Source organism: Amblyomma americanum, chromosome 1 (genome assembly GCF_052857255.1).
Source record: "Amblyomma americanum isolate KBUSLIRL-KWMA chromosome 1, ASM5285725v1, whole genome shotgun sequence".
Lineage (NCBI taxonomy): Eukaryota > Metazoa > Arthropoda > Arachnida > Ixodida > Ixodidae > Amblyomma > Amblyomma americanum.
The window spans coordinates 23,565,373-23,582,107 of NC_135497.1; the positions used below are offsets into that span (position 1 = coordinate 23,565,373).

General features: G+C 46.7%; 1 protein-coding gene across 1 annotated transcript in view; it reads right to left on the reverse strand.

The window, feature by feature from the left end:
- Positions 1–8,846, reverse strand: part of LOC144121975 (E3 ubiquitin-protein ligase makorin-3-like) — a 13,635-nt gene extending 4,789 nt beyond the window's left edge. Inside the window, exons 1-2 of the mRNA XM_077655483.1 lie at positions 8,699–8,846; positions 274–1,496 (exon numbers count right to left, since the gene is read on the reverse strand). Coding sequence (XP_077511609.1) covers positions 274–1,496; positions 8,699–8,846 — 1,371 coding nt within the window. The remainder of the gene's footprint in view (positions 1–273; positions 1,497–8,698) is intronic.
- Positions 8,847–16,735: the final 7,889 nt, after the last annotated feature.

Sequence of the window (16,735 nt, forward strand, 5' to 3'; positions counted from 1 at the left end):
CCTCGCAAACATCGCCACTTTCGCCTGCTGCGGGTCGAATAGTGTGGTCTTGAAACCACCACATCTCCCCTGGCACGGACCATCGACAACGCCGCCACCACTTTAAAGCCAGGCGGGAACACGACATGTACGCCCTCAAATTATTCGCGCGTCTAGGGTGACCAGAATGACCAGGTTATAATAGGAGCTTGGCCACCGCTTTTTGCGATGGACAGCTACGCCATCCACATTTCGACCACGCGTAACCTCGCAAATGTCGCTGGTATTACTTGCCTCAGCCTCCAAACCGAGGTAGAAGTTCGCGAACTGTGGACTGTCGACGACATCGAGTATGTCCCACAGGTACGGGCTATCCGCAGTGTCCGAATCCGAGCTCTGAAAGCTTCGGAGCCGCGGGCGGGAGCCGGCAGCCGAACTTCCGTCCGGATACTCGTGCCTGTAAAGGCAGGAACCTGCGAAAGGGCAGTAGCCGCGGCCTTCCTTGAAGTACCGGCAGGGCTTCTGGCTCATGGCGACCTTGTATGCAGCCAAGAGCTTATCCTTCTCTTCCCCCATGTCCACCCAGGAGCTGCTTGGCGTCACGAAGCTAGACGGCCTGCGGCACATCGGACACGCCATGACGACCTCATTGTCAAACTCCTTGCAATTGCGCCACCTGCGTATGCAGGTGAGGCAAAAAGAGTGATTGCAGCGTTCGAGCAGGCCAAAGCGCTGCTCTGAAGCCGGCTCCTTCTCCATCACGACGTCCATGCAAATGCCGCAGGTTTTTCCTTCGCCTCGTTGGCCAGCCGGCGTCCGGTCTTCGCCCTTCCGCCGTGCGCACTGCTCCCTGTGCTGGCGGCGCTGCTCCTCGTCGTGTGGGTGCAGAGATGGCGTCTGGCAGAGGTCGCACAGCTCATGTTGCACGCAGCTGGAGCCTGCTCCCGAGCTGTCGATGGGGGGCGGCGGCAACGAGGCTCTTTTGCTCGGCGGCGGGTCATCGGTGCGCTGGGCGCTCCCCGCAGACGCAGGGGTTGACCAACCTCGGGGGTAGAACTCTGGGGCGTCCGCCCAGCTCGTGGCTCGCGGCATCACGGCACCGCCGCCCCGTGCAGGCCCCGTGTAGTTCGGCCTGCGAGCAGGGAGCGGCCCGGCGAAAGGCGCGCGGGCGGCGGCCGAGCGGCCGTATCCTGGACCAAGGCGCAAGCCATCGTAGCCCGCAGCATCCTGCGAATGCTCGCTCCCGCCTGAAGGCAGGCTGCCTGCCCCCGAACGCTGCCCGTGGTTATACCAGCAGCGACTGCCGTAGATACAACGCCCACTGAGGTAAAATTGACATACGTTGTTGCCGCGGCGAGTCGGGTGGCATCGCGCATGGGGACAGCCACGCCCATTCCTGCAAACACCGCCCGCGAGACAGCCGCACCGCTCTTCAACCGATCCGCCCTCCGCCATTTTGCCGTTTAAGGGCAGTCTGCGCAGGGCGCTCGAGCCTGTGCGCGAGCCATGGATGCCGGCTGCAGGTGACGCATTTCAAGCTGCACGCGAGAAAACAGCTTTTTGATATCGCTGAAATGTGTTCATCTTTATGCCAGTGCCGATGTAAACGAACTTCGATTCTTCTTAGCGTCGGGGTAGCCAAACCAGCTGCATATGAACTGAGTCGTCCTGCTTCGAGCGAATGTTGTTGTTTGTATGTGGCGGAAGAAGACGACGGCGAAGAGAGCGCAGTGTGCGGCGGCGCGCAGAAAGACGCGCCAAGAGCACGAGGAAAAGAAAAAAAAGAACACGCTGTCAAACTATCCTCTGCAACCATTAGTTTGGCGCCTCTTGGCCCTCCTCACTGAACCCTGGCCTATCCCCCGTCGTGGGTACGTGCCATGTCACTAAGGCAACAACAAGAACATCCTGGACTTAGAATGAGGGAACGCAATGTCTCGCTTCAACGCGTCAATGAGCCATTGCATATTAAGTTCCCTACAGAGAAGAATTTAAGAACGTGAAGAGGAGTCAGTACCTCAGCTTTCGTGGTTTTTAAGAGCTAAAGCTGTAATATAGCTTAGCTCAAGCCAAACACAAGTCAGGGGGCACAGCGGGAACCGTGCACCTCCAGTGAGCCAGTTATACGCCGTTACTTTCCTCAAAATGGAGAGAGTGTTTAGACCGCGATTATGATTAACCAGTCTAGTTCCCAGTCTAACCTCATTCTCAAACTAGACCGTCCGCTGGATTTGAGAAAAGCGCACCTCAACCGCGCCACGAGAGAAAAAATTAGCTGTGGCTTAAACGTTGGTTAACTCTGGTGAGAAGCGAATGCTTCCTTTGCATGGCACACTGTCGATGGAGCAGTCTGATGGGACAGTTGCCACCTGCCACAGTGGGCAGTTTGTTTCTGGTTTATGGGGGTTTAACGTCCCAAAGCGACTCAGGCTATGAGAGACGCCGTAGTGAAGGGCTTCGGGAATTTCGACCACCAGGGGTTTTTTAACGTGCACTGACATCGCACAGTACACGGGCCTCTAGAATTTCGCCTCCATCGAAATTCGACCGCCGCGGCCGGGATCGAACCCGCGTCATTCGGGCCAGCAGCCGAGCGCCATAACCACTCAGTCATCGCGACGGCCCCGTGGGTGAGCAGATTGTGACGACTTCAGTAGGTCACATGACCTGCGTGACACCACGTGACATCTCTCTCGTTACTGTACTGACGCTGCCCTCTTGAAAACCTAGCGTAGTGAAGCTTTCGCTTCAAAATACTAACGCTGACTAAAAGCTTGTTTCCAGCCAGCGTTCGTGCTTTCTCTCAACGCGCCGCTGAGGCGTCCACTGGCAAACTGAGACTTGTGTGCTGTTGAGAAGCAAGTCTCATCTGTATAGAATCACCCAACACGTCTGTTTCTCATGGGTGGTTCCGGACATCTACTCGACGATGACCGTTCCCAGGCCTGCCGTCATGGACCACACAGAGAGGCCCCAGATGCCATCTGGCGAAGGACAGGTATAGGCAGCACGTGTGGAAGGGGGGTTCGTGAGCCGCTGCTGGACAGAACCTCTGTGCAGTTGACGCCCGTTCCAACCACCAGGACAGGAGTGCCGTCGAGGGAGCGAAATGTTATGAATGAGTTTATTCACGCAACGTAAGAGCAAATGGGAGCGTGCCGGTCGCACTCGTGTTTTATAGCGTACTCGCTTCCTAAATTCCCTAGGTAGAGATCATTCACCTGTGCGCCCAAACTAACACCCTCGCACTTATGGAGACGCCCCCGTCACGTGTTGAGCCTGAGGGAGAGGAGGACGCCGTCTAGGTAGCGTACACTGCGGTAGGTGATGCTCTCTGGCCAGCTGGTGGTTCACGCGTGCTGCCGACGCCTGTTCATCAGATGACACCCGACGCGCAAGGCCAGAACGCGGGGTCGGGAAAAGGGCGGAAAGTGGTCCTTTGTTCTTAGAGATGTTCGCGATGGGTGGAGATGATGCCCGTCAGTCCGGCACGGTGCTCGGCACGCCGAAGAGCCACCGGAAACGAAGTCCTTTGTCCCCCGACATGGTCGCGGCTACTCGGGAAGATAACGCCCTCTTACAAGCCACGGCGGCGTTGGGTCCTGGAATTGGGCCCTGTTGTCACCACTACAGCTACAAACAAGCATAAAATTCTTAGAATTGAGAGAAGAATCATCCGCTACATCGGAAATCACCCATACCTCTCTCACACTGGCCACTTGTTTACAACCTACAAAATAATTCCCGTGACATATTTGTAAGACTTCAGGGTTTTACGTATGTTTTATTCTTCAAATAGCCCATTTCATGAATTTCTCAATTCAACCGCATCACTACAGCGTCACGAAGATATCGTTTCTACCAGAAGCACTAATGACTGGTACATTCCGCGCTTTCGTAGTAATTATAAACATCAGTCACTAAAACATAATCTCCGTTCAGTTCTAAACACATACATATTTCATACCAAGCCTACGATAAATCAGTTGAGGCAGCAATTCCTTAATATATTATGAGACCAACGCTTAAACACTGCCTTGCATGTTATTACTTAAGATATTGATGTTGTTGTGTTTGATGTTACTGTTCCTTTTTAATCGTGTATAAACTATTTTTCCTTGTTTGTCGTTTCCTATATTGATTTTTCGACATGATATTGAAATTCTGCGCCCCATACTGAAATTTCAAGTAGTGTCTCTCCTGTATTTGCAATGTACATTGAGTGAACTTCACGCTGCCCTACCTTGTTGTGGTCTCGTGGGCCCAGTCAAGCTGCCTCGAGCAGCTTTTTGCCCAAGAGCTCCTTCCATGTATATGGTAAAATAAAGGAATTGAATTGAATTGTGCTCCTACTTCATCCCGTCGTTCTTTTGGGTCTCGCACTCTGACCGGGCAGAGCTCGGTAACTGGGACCAGATGTCACCTGTGTCCTCTCCGTATGGTCTATGACGGGTGTACTGGGAACAGGCATCGTCGAGTAGACAGGGGGTGCTCGGAGACACCCAGGAGAAAAAGACGTGAGCTAGATCTAGAAGCTAGCTTGTGAACTAAAATGTCTACTTTCATGATGCAGAGCATCATGAACTGCGCCACCATAAAAAGTCGTCGGAAAGGACTTGCCAATTTCCGCAGTGCGATTGTGGGTTCTCTGCTGCGTGTAGAAGCGCATTATTTTCCTCAGGTGTTAATGGCGAGGAAATATAGTTATTGAGCGAGTTTATGCACTCTCCTCAGAAAGGTGTTTCAGAGCCCCTTTAAGGGGACAGGTTAAGCCCAATTCTTCGCATGTATTTTAGGGCATGTTTCGGTGCACATTTCTCAATAACCAACCGAGATAGCGCCTACCTGTTTATGTCATCTTTATCATTGTATTATGCTCTTTGCACTGAACCAAAACTTTGTAACACAATTAAAACACAAATTTTTATGATTTTTACTCACTAATATCCATAAATTTTTGACTTTACAAAGAAAAAGACCCTAAGAGCTATAGCCAATGTAGATTACTTACATCCTACGCAAACATTATTTTCTAGGCACAAGATTGTGCTAATAAGCTGTCTACACGAGTTCAGGGTTTTACATCTTTATAGATCACACCTTCACGATCAGACCAATCATTTAATAAATATGTCTCACTTACACATTAGCCCAGTGTCTCGGTTAACAAGGCACCATGAATATTGGTATACCTACCGCGTCCGAGAACAAATTATGGCTTTCAGTCCCTGAAGTACGTTCTACCATCTGTATTGAATAAGTTTGGGTTTACAAATTATCGTAACTGCTCCGTAAGAGTCGACTCCATCCGAAGTATGTTCCTTTAGCGTGTTGTTTTTTTGCTTGCGTGTGCAGTATAGTGTGTGAAATATTGATTTTGTTGTTTGTTGTTTAGTCACTATCAGAGCTTGATTTCTTAGTTTTAGTAATTATTTCGTTGTGAATGGCCTTCGAGCTTTTATTATAAGGAGCCTTGAGTGCTTACCATTGTATTTGGTGTGCAATGTCCACTTGTCACCCAAGTGCTAACCGAAGCTACATAGGGGTTGGGAGCTTTGTCAAGCCGTAATTGCAGCTTTTTTTTCCTTCTCCTCAGCCATGTATCAGACTGCAAAATAAACCTTGACCTTGACCTCTAAGACTAGATTTAGGGCCGCTTTTGGAGTTATTTCTGTCTATAAAACAAAACAGATCATTGCACATGCCTACTTGTGGTTCAGTATATGCCCACATGATCATATAAAGCACATATCATATAAGATCATATAAGATCCACGTGTGGAAGGGTGCGTGCTTACAAAGTGAACAACAAATGTTCTGTAAGCTCCTGGGCATGCAGGGGAGAGTCTTCCATTTCTGTTGGCAACCACCGCAACCTGTTGTCGCTTTGGGTTTTATGACACATTGGCAACTAAGGCCATCACGCGCCAAGCTCAAGGTATAGGGATATTGTTTTCTACCGAATTTTATCGAAAAATTAAAATTGGTTTTGTAGAGGGCCCAAAACATTGGTTTGTATTATCCAGTGATGACAGAGGAAAGAAATTTTATAAATGGCCAATAGCAAAAGCTTTAAAGAAGGTCGGGTAGCCTCAGCAGCCATCCTTGGCTGGGCAATTATGTTGAGCGTCCAAACCGATAAAATAAAAACCTCAGCCTTCTCAGGAATGAGAGGGTGGCTGAGGTGTATCAGAAAATTAAGCGAAGCAGTGGGTAAAAATTTATAGTTTTGCCGCGAAAACCAGCTTCTCTTAAAAAGATAGACACGCAAGACATGTCAACAGTTGCATCTTCTCCCTAGAGTAACATGATGTGTAAATGAATGTGTTCATTATAAAGCCGAGTAAAATACTTTTTGCTTAGTTGTTCGACTTTCGTGGATGAAAATAAAGTTTGGCTTACAATTAATTCATCTCCACATTTTTCACAAAGAGGTTTCTCTTGTTTTGTCAGTATAAAGATATGAGTAAGGTGTGTGTGTGTCCGATACGAAGCCGGCAGACAGAGTTACTTCCTTGTAACGTTCCTGGTGTGCGCAAACTCCCATTCACCTGAAACTGGCTTTACCACGTGTTGTTTGCTATTTACTTCGTTGTTTCAAGCTAACCGTCGTTTCTTTTCTTCTTAATTTACAGTGCACTAAGTTCATGCCATAGGCGTACATTAAACGAGCGGTGGGACAAGAAGTCTTTTACCCAATTTAACATCCTGCCGCGGATGCCAAGCTCGGCAAGGCCTTGAAGAATCCCAAAACCTCCAGGTTGTGTCATATGCCTTCTTTAAGTAAAAAAAAAAGGACTGCAAGGCAGTGTTTGCGTATAAAAGCATCTCTGACAGTATTTTCAAGGCGAACTAGGTGATCTGTAGTGGAGCATCCTTTTTCAAAACCGCATTGATGGGTGTCGAGAAGTTCATAGGATTGAAGGACAAAATTTAATCGTATATTTAGGACACTTTCAAAGGACTTGGCGAGGCAACTGGTAAAGGCTATGGGTCTATAACTGCTAGGAGATGTTGGTGGCTTCCCGTATAAACAGTACAATAACAGCTTCTTTCCAAGCTTTGAGCATTTTTACTGATACCCAAACTTTGTTTCAAAAATTTAGAATTGCCTCTACGGCATGTTCAGATAGATGGACTAGCATTTGGTAATGTACTTGGTCTGGGCCGGGCGCAGTATGTTTGCCGGCAGAAAGTACCGTATGGATTTTTTGTATTGTAATTAAACTATTGTAGGGTTCATTTGTACCGCAACCTGTCGGCCGTCTTTGCTTCTCTACTCGGTTTTGTATTCTCTAAATGAATCGGTGTAGTGGGATGAGTTGGAAACTGCTGAAAAATATTCACCCAAAATATCTGCCTGCTCTTCTAGACTCATCTGTACACGGGGGACTGTGAATGGGGAGCAGTTGTCATTTAGCTTTCTGGCCTACTCCTATTTGTTTTGATTTGGTTGAGCTGTTTACCGACGACACGTAATTTTTCCAAGATTTTTCGGCACTACGACGACCATATCGAACTTTCACTCTCGCCTTTCTAAATTTTATAAAATTCTCCTGTGCAGGGTATCTGCGAAAAATGCCCCAGACTTTGTTTTGTTTCATTTTTGCTTCTTTGAATTCTGGTGTGCCAGTATTTGTGATTTTGTTTTAATATTCCAGAGGATTGAGGAATAGCTTGGCCTGCAGCGGCAATAATACAGATTGTGAAAAATTCGTTAAATTCGTCTACACTCAGGTTGTCAGAATCTACTTTATCTAGGCTGGCTTTTTCATGGAACAGTGCTCAGTCGGCTAAGCGCAGTTTCCACCATTGTGGTTTACTTGCGATTATATTGTGCTAAGCTAATTAGTACGGGTAGATGATCACGTCCATATGGATTATCTAAGACATCCCAATTAAAATCTGTAAAAGTAAAAGGACGAACTAAAAAACAAATCTTTACAACTCAATTTTCCTTTGCTAGCAGAACAATAGGTTTGTTTTCCAGCGTTCAGGAGGCAAAGATTATTACAGAGTATAAAATCCCCAATCAGCCTCTAGTGTCTGTTTTGTCACTGCCCCAAAAACTGGAGTGGGCGTTAAAATCTTCGACCATAAAAAAGCGGTTCTGGTAGATGCACTAAAAGGTCTTCGAAGTCTTGGAGTGTTATTTTAAGACGTGGGTCTATATAAAGGAAGCACACTGTGATTGTTTTAAATGTGTGCATGATGGCCGCCACAGCTTCTAATCTGGTTTTAAGCTTGTGTTCTCGGGCTGCGATTCCACTGTTAACTATGATGGCTACGCCACCCGAAAGCCGGCTCACCTGCTCTCGGTCGCGGCGGAAGAACTTAGTGTTTTAAAATGCTTTCATGTTTAGAGCCTAAATTTGTCTCTTGTAAACACAAGGCGACAAGTGAGTGTGTGGCTTATATGTATTTTATGTCGTTTAGGTTGTCTAAGAATCCCCTACAGTTCCAGTGTATGAATGCCATATTGTATTATGTAGTTAGTGAGAGAACTAGGTTGGGTTTTCGGGCGCCCTGATTCGGTGCTTCTCTTTTTTTTTGTCGGTCTATGGAGCCTCGCCGTCCTTCCGACGTCGACGCCGCAGGACTCCCATGACTTGTGTCCATCGCATCGTCCGATACGCTGGGCGAACGTGCGAGACGCATGGTTGTTTTCGTGTTCTGTTCGGCCTCTCCGTGTAGGGAGGGGCCTTGAGGCCCCGCTTACCTTGAGGCCCGCTCGGCCTCTTTTTTGGGTGGTGGCGCAGCGCAAGCTGCTGCCACCTGGGGCATGGGTGGCCCTGCGGCAGGCTCACTGCGTGTGGCCTGAGCGGGGGCCGAAAGCTGCTGTGGTGCCGTGCCCTGTTGCACCACATCGGAGAAGGTAGGTTTGTGTATCAAAGGTACTCTCTTCCGCGCTTTTCTGAATGTTATATTTTCACTGACTTTGATAGTAACGATCTCCTTTTCTTGTTTCTAGACTGGACATGCATGTCAGTATGCAGGATGGTTGCCCTCACAATTTACACATAAGTGTTGTTCAACTGCACAGTTTTCAGAGTCGTGTTCATGGGAAGAACATTTAGCACATGCGAGTTGGCCCCGGCAACTCTGAGAGCTGTGGTCGTAACGTTGTCATTTGAAGCAGCGTCGTGGATTTGGTATGTATTGCCGAAGTTGGAGCTTTATGTAGCCTATATCTACGGTGTCAGGCAGGATACTAGATGCAAATGTCAGGACAATGTGCTTTGTGGGGAATTCTTTATTATCTCGTCTCATTTTTATCCTGTATATATTGGTCAGGTTTTGCTCCTTTAATCCTTCCAGAAGTCCATCAGTTACGTATTTCAGATCATCATCTGAGATAACTCCCCGAACAGTATTCAAAGATGGTGTGTGCTTATTGTGACTGGTATATCTCCAAATGACTTCACTTCTGACAATTTCTCTTGTTGGTGGTTATATAGAACCACTAAAAGAAGGTCTCCATTTGCAAGCTTTTTGACCTTGTACCGTTCTGCTATGGCACTTGTTAAAGTCCTGGCAACAGTGAATGGTGATACTTGTCTAGACGACGATGTACTGTGACTCATACCAAGTCATTTGGAAAAAATACAATGTGACGTCATACCAAGTCACGTAACAAATGATATCAAACAGTTCAGGCCATGTGACAAGCGAGCTACATGCCGGTTTTAAGAACATACCTCAAACTCTACCCACTAATTCATGAAAGTGCAGACGGAATCCCAGCGACGGCATCACTAGCTGACCTCAATGTGGCGGAAGCAAACTGAAAGCCCTTCTTTCCGTGGTTCCCAAATTGCGAAATCGCTGTGACACGGACCTGCCGCCTTCCCCCTCGTATTTTGGCTTGATAAAATTCTTCACGTGGGTAACATGCGGCTGTGCAAAGTAGTCTGCATGTACGCTTCGTCCTTACTGAAGTGGCAGCAACAGTGCTAATTTTCGCCAAGTGCGGTCCCCCGAGTGCTCACCTTGAAGCACTGACTGCCGGAGAAATGTACCTTGTGATATTTTCTCTCGGCTTTTTTTCAACAGCTGCGTTAAGGAATAAAAGACTGAGGGATTGACAATCTCAGAAGTAATTGAAACACCCGCTGAATTTCGCAGCCTCAGCCTGGGTGCAAATTCCCATTTACTTCATAAAATCACGCCGTTAAAATTTAGCAGTGGCTTAGCTCGGCTATGCCATCATATACGTAGCGTGAGCTACGCTGAGCCGCTGAGCAGCAATTGCCGCTGAGCAGCAATTTCGCTCTCCTTCTTCATGGCTACACCACACTGGCAAATGCCCCTCTATATGTATACCCCCACTGATACCTCTGCGCATGCGCACAAAATGAGAGGCGCTATCAAGCGGCTCCGGCGCAGCGTCAGACTTGGCTACTGCGCAACGGAGGCCCGCCAGTGCATCTGCCGCCGCTATGACGCGGCTATGACGTACCGGCGAGGCGCGCCAGCTGTGCGCCGTGTGTCGTCACTGCTCCTCACACATGCGCAGCACGGAGTCACGCGAAACTGCTCAACCTCGACCAGTGCAGCGTAGCTCATGCTAGAAAACGAGATCTGACGTATAGAAGCCGCCAAAACCGCCTTTTGGGAGGCTAACGATACTAGCTTGGCCCAGCATGCAGCAGATTCGGCTTAAGAAGCCCGAACAACGAGCTTTCAAGCTTCCATGACGGAACACAGCATTCCATCACTATCTTTGCTCTCTGAAAATTTGCACAGCTAGGAAGTCACAACGAGATCAGCAGCCGTTTGCCAACGCGTCTCTAACGAGCCCGGCTAAAGTTATGGTTTTATATGCTACTAAATCGTATTGTTTCATTACTTCGAAAGAGATGAAGAGAAAAACTACGCTTGTATTCCTTAAACACAATTGTGTTCGCACGCGAGCCATGCGAGACAGCACGCTGAATACCCTTGTTTTTCTTCTCTTGGGTGCCCAGCACCAAAGCGAAAGCACAAACTTCGAAAGCGAAAACGATCTGCTTTATTGCATACCACCCGCTGGATGTCACGCGATATCTTCTTCAGCTCCAGTCCTAAAAATGCACGACAGCGAACGACGGCAAACTGAAGTGGTTGTCTCGTCATACCGTAAGTGTCGCGCTATGCCAAGTGCCGTGCTCTGCGGTGAAGAGGCGTTAAAGCTGCCCTAAAGAGGAATCTGAACTCGTCTTCTAACCATGGGAACTCTAGCTACACGTTCCGGGCATTCTTAGAAACTTCTAATTATTTTCCTGCGCGGCCGATTACCCTAATGACGTCGGATTAAACGTCCCGGCTCCCGTCTTTTTTTAAACTCAACGCGGTAGGTAGGCGGCTTCAACCAACGTGTGGAGTGCCCTTCGGCCAGTCCAGTGGCGGCTTCGTTTTCGCTTTTATTTTGTTTTTTAGTCTTTGACATTGTTATTGTGCTACTCATGGTTTACACAAACAAGAACGACACATACAGACAGGGCGTAAACCATGAGTAGCGCAATAACAATGTCGAAGATTACAAACCAACTAGGCCCATTTGAAGCTCTTCTTAGATTGTTTTTTAAGCTTCTGTAAATAAACAGTTTCAGTCACAGACAATATAGCCGCAAATCAGGCTCACGGAAATAAAACTACACGAGGACTCTGATTTGCGTATCACTCCGCCGATGGCAGTGCGGCATGCCGCCACGGGACTGGCTGACGCGTTGGTTGACTCCTACCTACGGCGTTGAGTTAAAAAAAAAAAAAGGCGGGAGCCGGGGCATTTAATCCGATTTAATTAGGGCAATGGGCCGTATAGGGCAGTAATTCGAAGTTTCTAAGAATGCCCGGAACGTGAAGATAGAGTTCGTGCGGTAAAAAGACGAGTTCAGATTCCTCTTTCTTGCGCCCTGAAAGCTCAACTTCAATTTTTTTTTCTCACTTTAAACAAAGATTAACTGGATAACAATTTCATAAATGAAAGGCAGTAAACTGTTACGTATAACTAGTTACTGTTTGTATTTTTATTTGAACCACCTCAGGTTGAAATGAACTGGTTTTGACGCAAATCGCACTTTTTGGAACTTTAGTATTTTATTACTTTAATGTATGCAGTTTCATCACCTGCAACATTTGTTATAAGTACTAGTCATTTAGAGAAGCAAAACAGCTATTTTAGGAAAGTTGATACTTAAAAAAATACAAAAATGGTACATTTTCATATTTTATTTCGCTTTTTAAAAAAACATTTATGGCATATAAATCTGCATGCTCTGAATTATATTTGAATTATTATATCATGTACATTTGTCCATGAGAAAATTGTGAAGTGTTTTCTAAAAACTTGAATTTTTCATTAACTATTGAGCACTATTCACCTAAAACCGGCTTTACTAAGTGTAGTTTATTATTCACTCCGCTGTTCCACGCCGACTGCAATTTTTTGCTTAATTTCTGTTGTACTAGTTTCATGCAGTCATTAAAGGGCATATTTACTTTCTTTATTCCCTTGTCACGAGCGTGAGCAGCACATAAATCTTCTCTATCATTGCTTTTTTTCCGACACGACTGGGGACCCAGCAGAGTGTAATGTTTTGTCGTCCAGCTGTGGCTGTTACTATGTTGTGTGTGATGTCACCAAGTATAGCAATGATTGCGTTTCTAGAGTGGAGGGCTGTAAGTACACTTAAGGAGTCTGTGTAAATAATAGCGATTTTGAGGTTCTCGCTTAGTATTTTTTTCTATGGCCACACATACTGCGTAACATTCTGCAGTGAAGATGGATGCGCACTGTGGAAGTCGTATTGTTTTCTCCGAAATCCCTCGCACTACTGCGCTTCCTACTTATACGTATTAGTTTTTGAACCGTCAGTATAAATGTTCGCGAAACCATTGCATTTTTCTTCGATTTACGGCAAGAAATTCATGTACAGTATGTTGTTGTGGAGTTTGCTTTTTGCGGAACTGTGTAAGAGTGGAATCGCACATTGCAGGAAAATCGTACCATGGAGGCAGTGGGTCTCGTCTAAGCGCAATGCTGGGTAATGTGTTCAGTACGCCGAGATTCTTGCAAATCTCTTGAAAAGCAAGATAAGTTGCCTGGTGGTTTGCAGTTTGTTGTTAAAGAGTATTCTAGATGGACACTTTGTAACCATTTCGTAACAGATATGTTTTGGTAGGGAACGGATTTTTAGAACGTATGAGCATGCAAGCATGCTTCTTCTATCTGTAAGTGACGGTTCGTTTGTTTCAACATTAAGACTGTTTATGGGCGACGCCCTGTATGCGCCAGTGGAAAGACGAAAACCCAAATTATGCACTATGTCTAGTCGTTTCAAGTAGGATGGCCTTGCTGAACCATACACCACGCAACTATACTCTAAGCAGGATCGTACCACAGAGCGATAAATCTGTAGAAGGCTTGCCCTGTCAGAGCCCCAGTGTTTGTGTGAAAGGACTTTGAGAATATTCAGTGATCGAGAAGCTTTCTTTTCCAACGCATTTATGTGAGACAGGAAAGTTAGTTTTCGGTCAAATGTTATGCCTAAGAATTTGTGTTCAGTTTTTAAAGGTAACTGGGTTTCGTTTAGGTGTAGTGTGGGATCTGTCTGTAGGCCCCGTTTCAGTGAAAAAAGTAAGGCCACTGTTTTCTGTGGAGGGAACTGGAAACCATTCCTGTCTGCTCATGTTGCCAGTTTACTTATTTTTAGCTGTATTTGTCTTTCGCATGTGAACATGTTGGAGGATGTACATGCTATCTGAAGATCGTCAACATAGACAGAATACATAATGGACCTTGGGGTTATTTTCCTAATAGAATTCATTTTTAAGACAAAGATAGTTGTACTTAAAGAGCACCCTTGAGGTACCCCATTCTCCGGAATAAAATTCTTTGAAATGGTTGGCCCTAGGCGTACATTAAACGAGCGGTGGGACAAGAAGTCTTTTACCCAATTTAACATCCTGCCGCGGATGCCAAGCTCGGCAAGGTCTTGATAGATAAATAGATAAAGAGGAGGAGGGAAAGGCAGGGATGTTAACCAGAAAGGGGTTCCGGTTGGCTACCCTGCACTGGGGAAGAGGAATTAGGGGGACTAAAAGGAGAAAGAGAGAAGGGGAAAAGGCGTAACACACACACACACGCACAACGCTGTCACAATTTGTCACTCAATCCAGCCGCACTCAAGTAGGCAAAGAGTGCCTTGTATGCCTTGAGGGCAGTCGACTGCTGTGGACGGACCGAGGATCTTTTACTCTGTTAATGGGCGAGGATCGAGGCGGTCCAAGGCACAACACAGAGTATGTCTTGCACTCGCAAATGCAGGGCACTCACAGAGAAGATGAGCGATGGTCTCCTCACAACCACAGCTTTCACAGGCAGGACTGTCGGCCATCCCCATCCGGAAAACATAGTGGTTGGTAAAAGCAACACCGATCCATAAACGGCATAACAATGTTGCTTCGCGACGTGATAAGTTACGTGGAATACATAGGCGCAGTCCAGGATCCAGTGCCTTGAGGCGGAGGTTGCAAAACTATCCCGTGTTCCACGCTGAAAGTGTGAGCTCCAGCGCCAAAGGGCGAAGCCCACACGCAGCGTCAGGTCTTGATATTGGGATCTTCACTGGAAGTCCGTCGTTGTGAGCAGAACGCGCAGCCGCATCGGCCTGGTGATTACCGTTAATACCACAGTATCCTGGCAGCCATTGAAAAATGATGTCATGACCTTTGGATACGGTGCCGTGGTACAGTAGACGGATCTCAGCGACAAGTTGTTCCTGCGACCCGCGGCGTAGCGCAGCTTGCAGGGCTTGAAGGGCTGCTTCAGAGTCGGTGAAAAGCGTCCAGTCATTTGGAGGTTCTTGACTGATGAACTCTACCGCAGCCCGTAAGGCTGCGAGGTCCGCACCAGTTGATGTTGCATAGGTCTTCTTCACTTTCATGAAGATGGATCTGGCCGGTATCGCCACCGACCCCGCAGAACTTGTCGAGTGAACTGATTCATCTGTGTAAACATGTATGCGGTGACTGTGGTAAGAATGCAGGTGATTCAATGTCAGTTGTTTGTGAGCGGGCAGTGATACACCAGCTTTCTTCGTAATGCCAGGAATATAGAGGTGAACCCGAGGTTCATGAAGACTCCATAAGGGTGAGCACGGTCTTGACGCAGGGGTGAACTCCGATGGAAGATATGCGAGATGGGCTTCAATGACTTTGGCGAATGCAGTACGCGGCAAGGTCTTGAAGAATCCCAAACCTCTAGGTTGTGTCATATGCCCTTTCTAAGTAAAAAAAAGACTGCAAGACAGTGTTGTTTCTGTATAAAAGCATCTCTGACAGTACTCTCAAGGCGAACTAGGTGATCTGTAGTGGAGCATCCTTTTTTAAAACCGCATTGATGGCTGTCGAGCAGTTCATAGGATTAAAGGGTATATTTACTTAGTTTATTTCCTTGTCACAAGTTCTGGCAGCGTAGAAGTCTGCTCTCTCCCTGCCTTTAATTCCGACACGACTCGGTACCCAGCAGAGTTTTATGTTTTGCCCTTGAGCTATTGGCTGTTATGTTTTGTATGTCGCCAAGCGGTGGAGCGATTGCATTTCTAGAGTGAAGGGCTGTAAGTACGCTTAGCGAATCTGTGTAAATAATAATGTCTGAGATGTTCTCATATACTATTTTTATACGGCTACACAGATGGCGTAACATTCGGCAGTAAAGATGGATGCACACTGTGGAAGCCTTACTATTTCATTCCGATTCTGCGCCTCCAACGTAAATATCTGCTTTTGAACCATCTGTATAAAAAGCTGTGAAAGCCACTGCTGTTGTGGATTTTGTTTTTTGCGGAACTGTGTGAGAGTGAAATCGCAGACTGCAGGAATATTGTACCATGGAGGCAGTGAATTTCGTCTTTGTACCATGACAGGTAATGTGTTTAGTAAGCCAAGATTCTAGCACAACTCTTCAAATCGCAAGAGCAGTGGCCTGGTAGCTTGCGGTTTGTTGTTAAAGAGTGTTCTAGATGGGCACATTGTAGCCGTGGGCTAACCGATGTTTCGGCAGCGAACGGATTTTTAGAATGTACAAGCATGTGAGCATGGCTCTCCTGTCTTTAAGTGATGGTTCGTTGGTGTCTACACAAAGGCTGTTTGAGGGTGGCGTCTTGTATGCACCATTGGAAAGACGCAAACCTAAATTATGTACTGGATCCAATCGTTTAAGGTACGATGGTCTCGCTGACCCATACATTAAGCATCCGTAATCCGAGGTAGAGCGTTCTGCAGAGTGGTAGATTTGTAAAAGACTGCCCTATCAGCACTCCAATGTTTTCGGGACAGTACTTTGAATATGTTCAGGGATCGGGAGGCTTCCTTTTCCGGGCGTTTGTGAAGCAGGAATGTGTTTTTTGTCTTGTAGCTGTGTTACGTTCAGGTGTAGGGTTTAGTCGGCTTATAGGCCTCGTTCTAGCGAGCAAAGAATGACCACTGTTTTCTGTGTGGAAAACCGGAAACCGTTCCCATCTGCCCATGTCACCAGTTTATTCATTGTAAACTGTATTTGTCTCTGGCGTGTTACTAGGTCTGATGATGTGTAGGCTATTTGAAGATCGTCACCATAAACTGAATATATAATGGACTTCAGGATTACTTTCGCTATGGAATTAATTTTTATAACAAAGAGTGTTGTGGTTAAAACGATGTACTCCATTTTCCTGAACGAAGTTCCTTGAGAGGGTTGAGCCTGGGCGTACGTGAAAGGAACGGTTGGACAGGA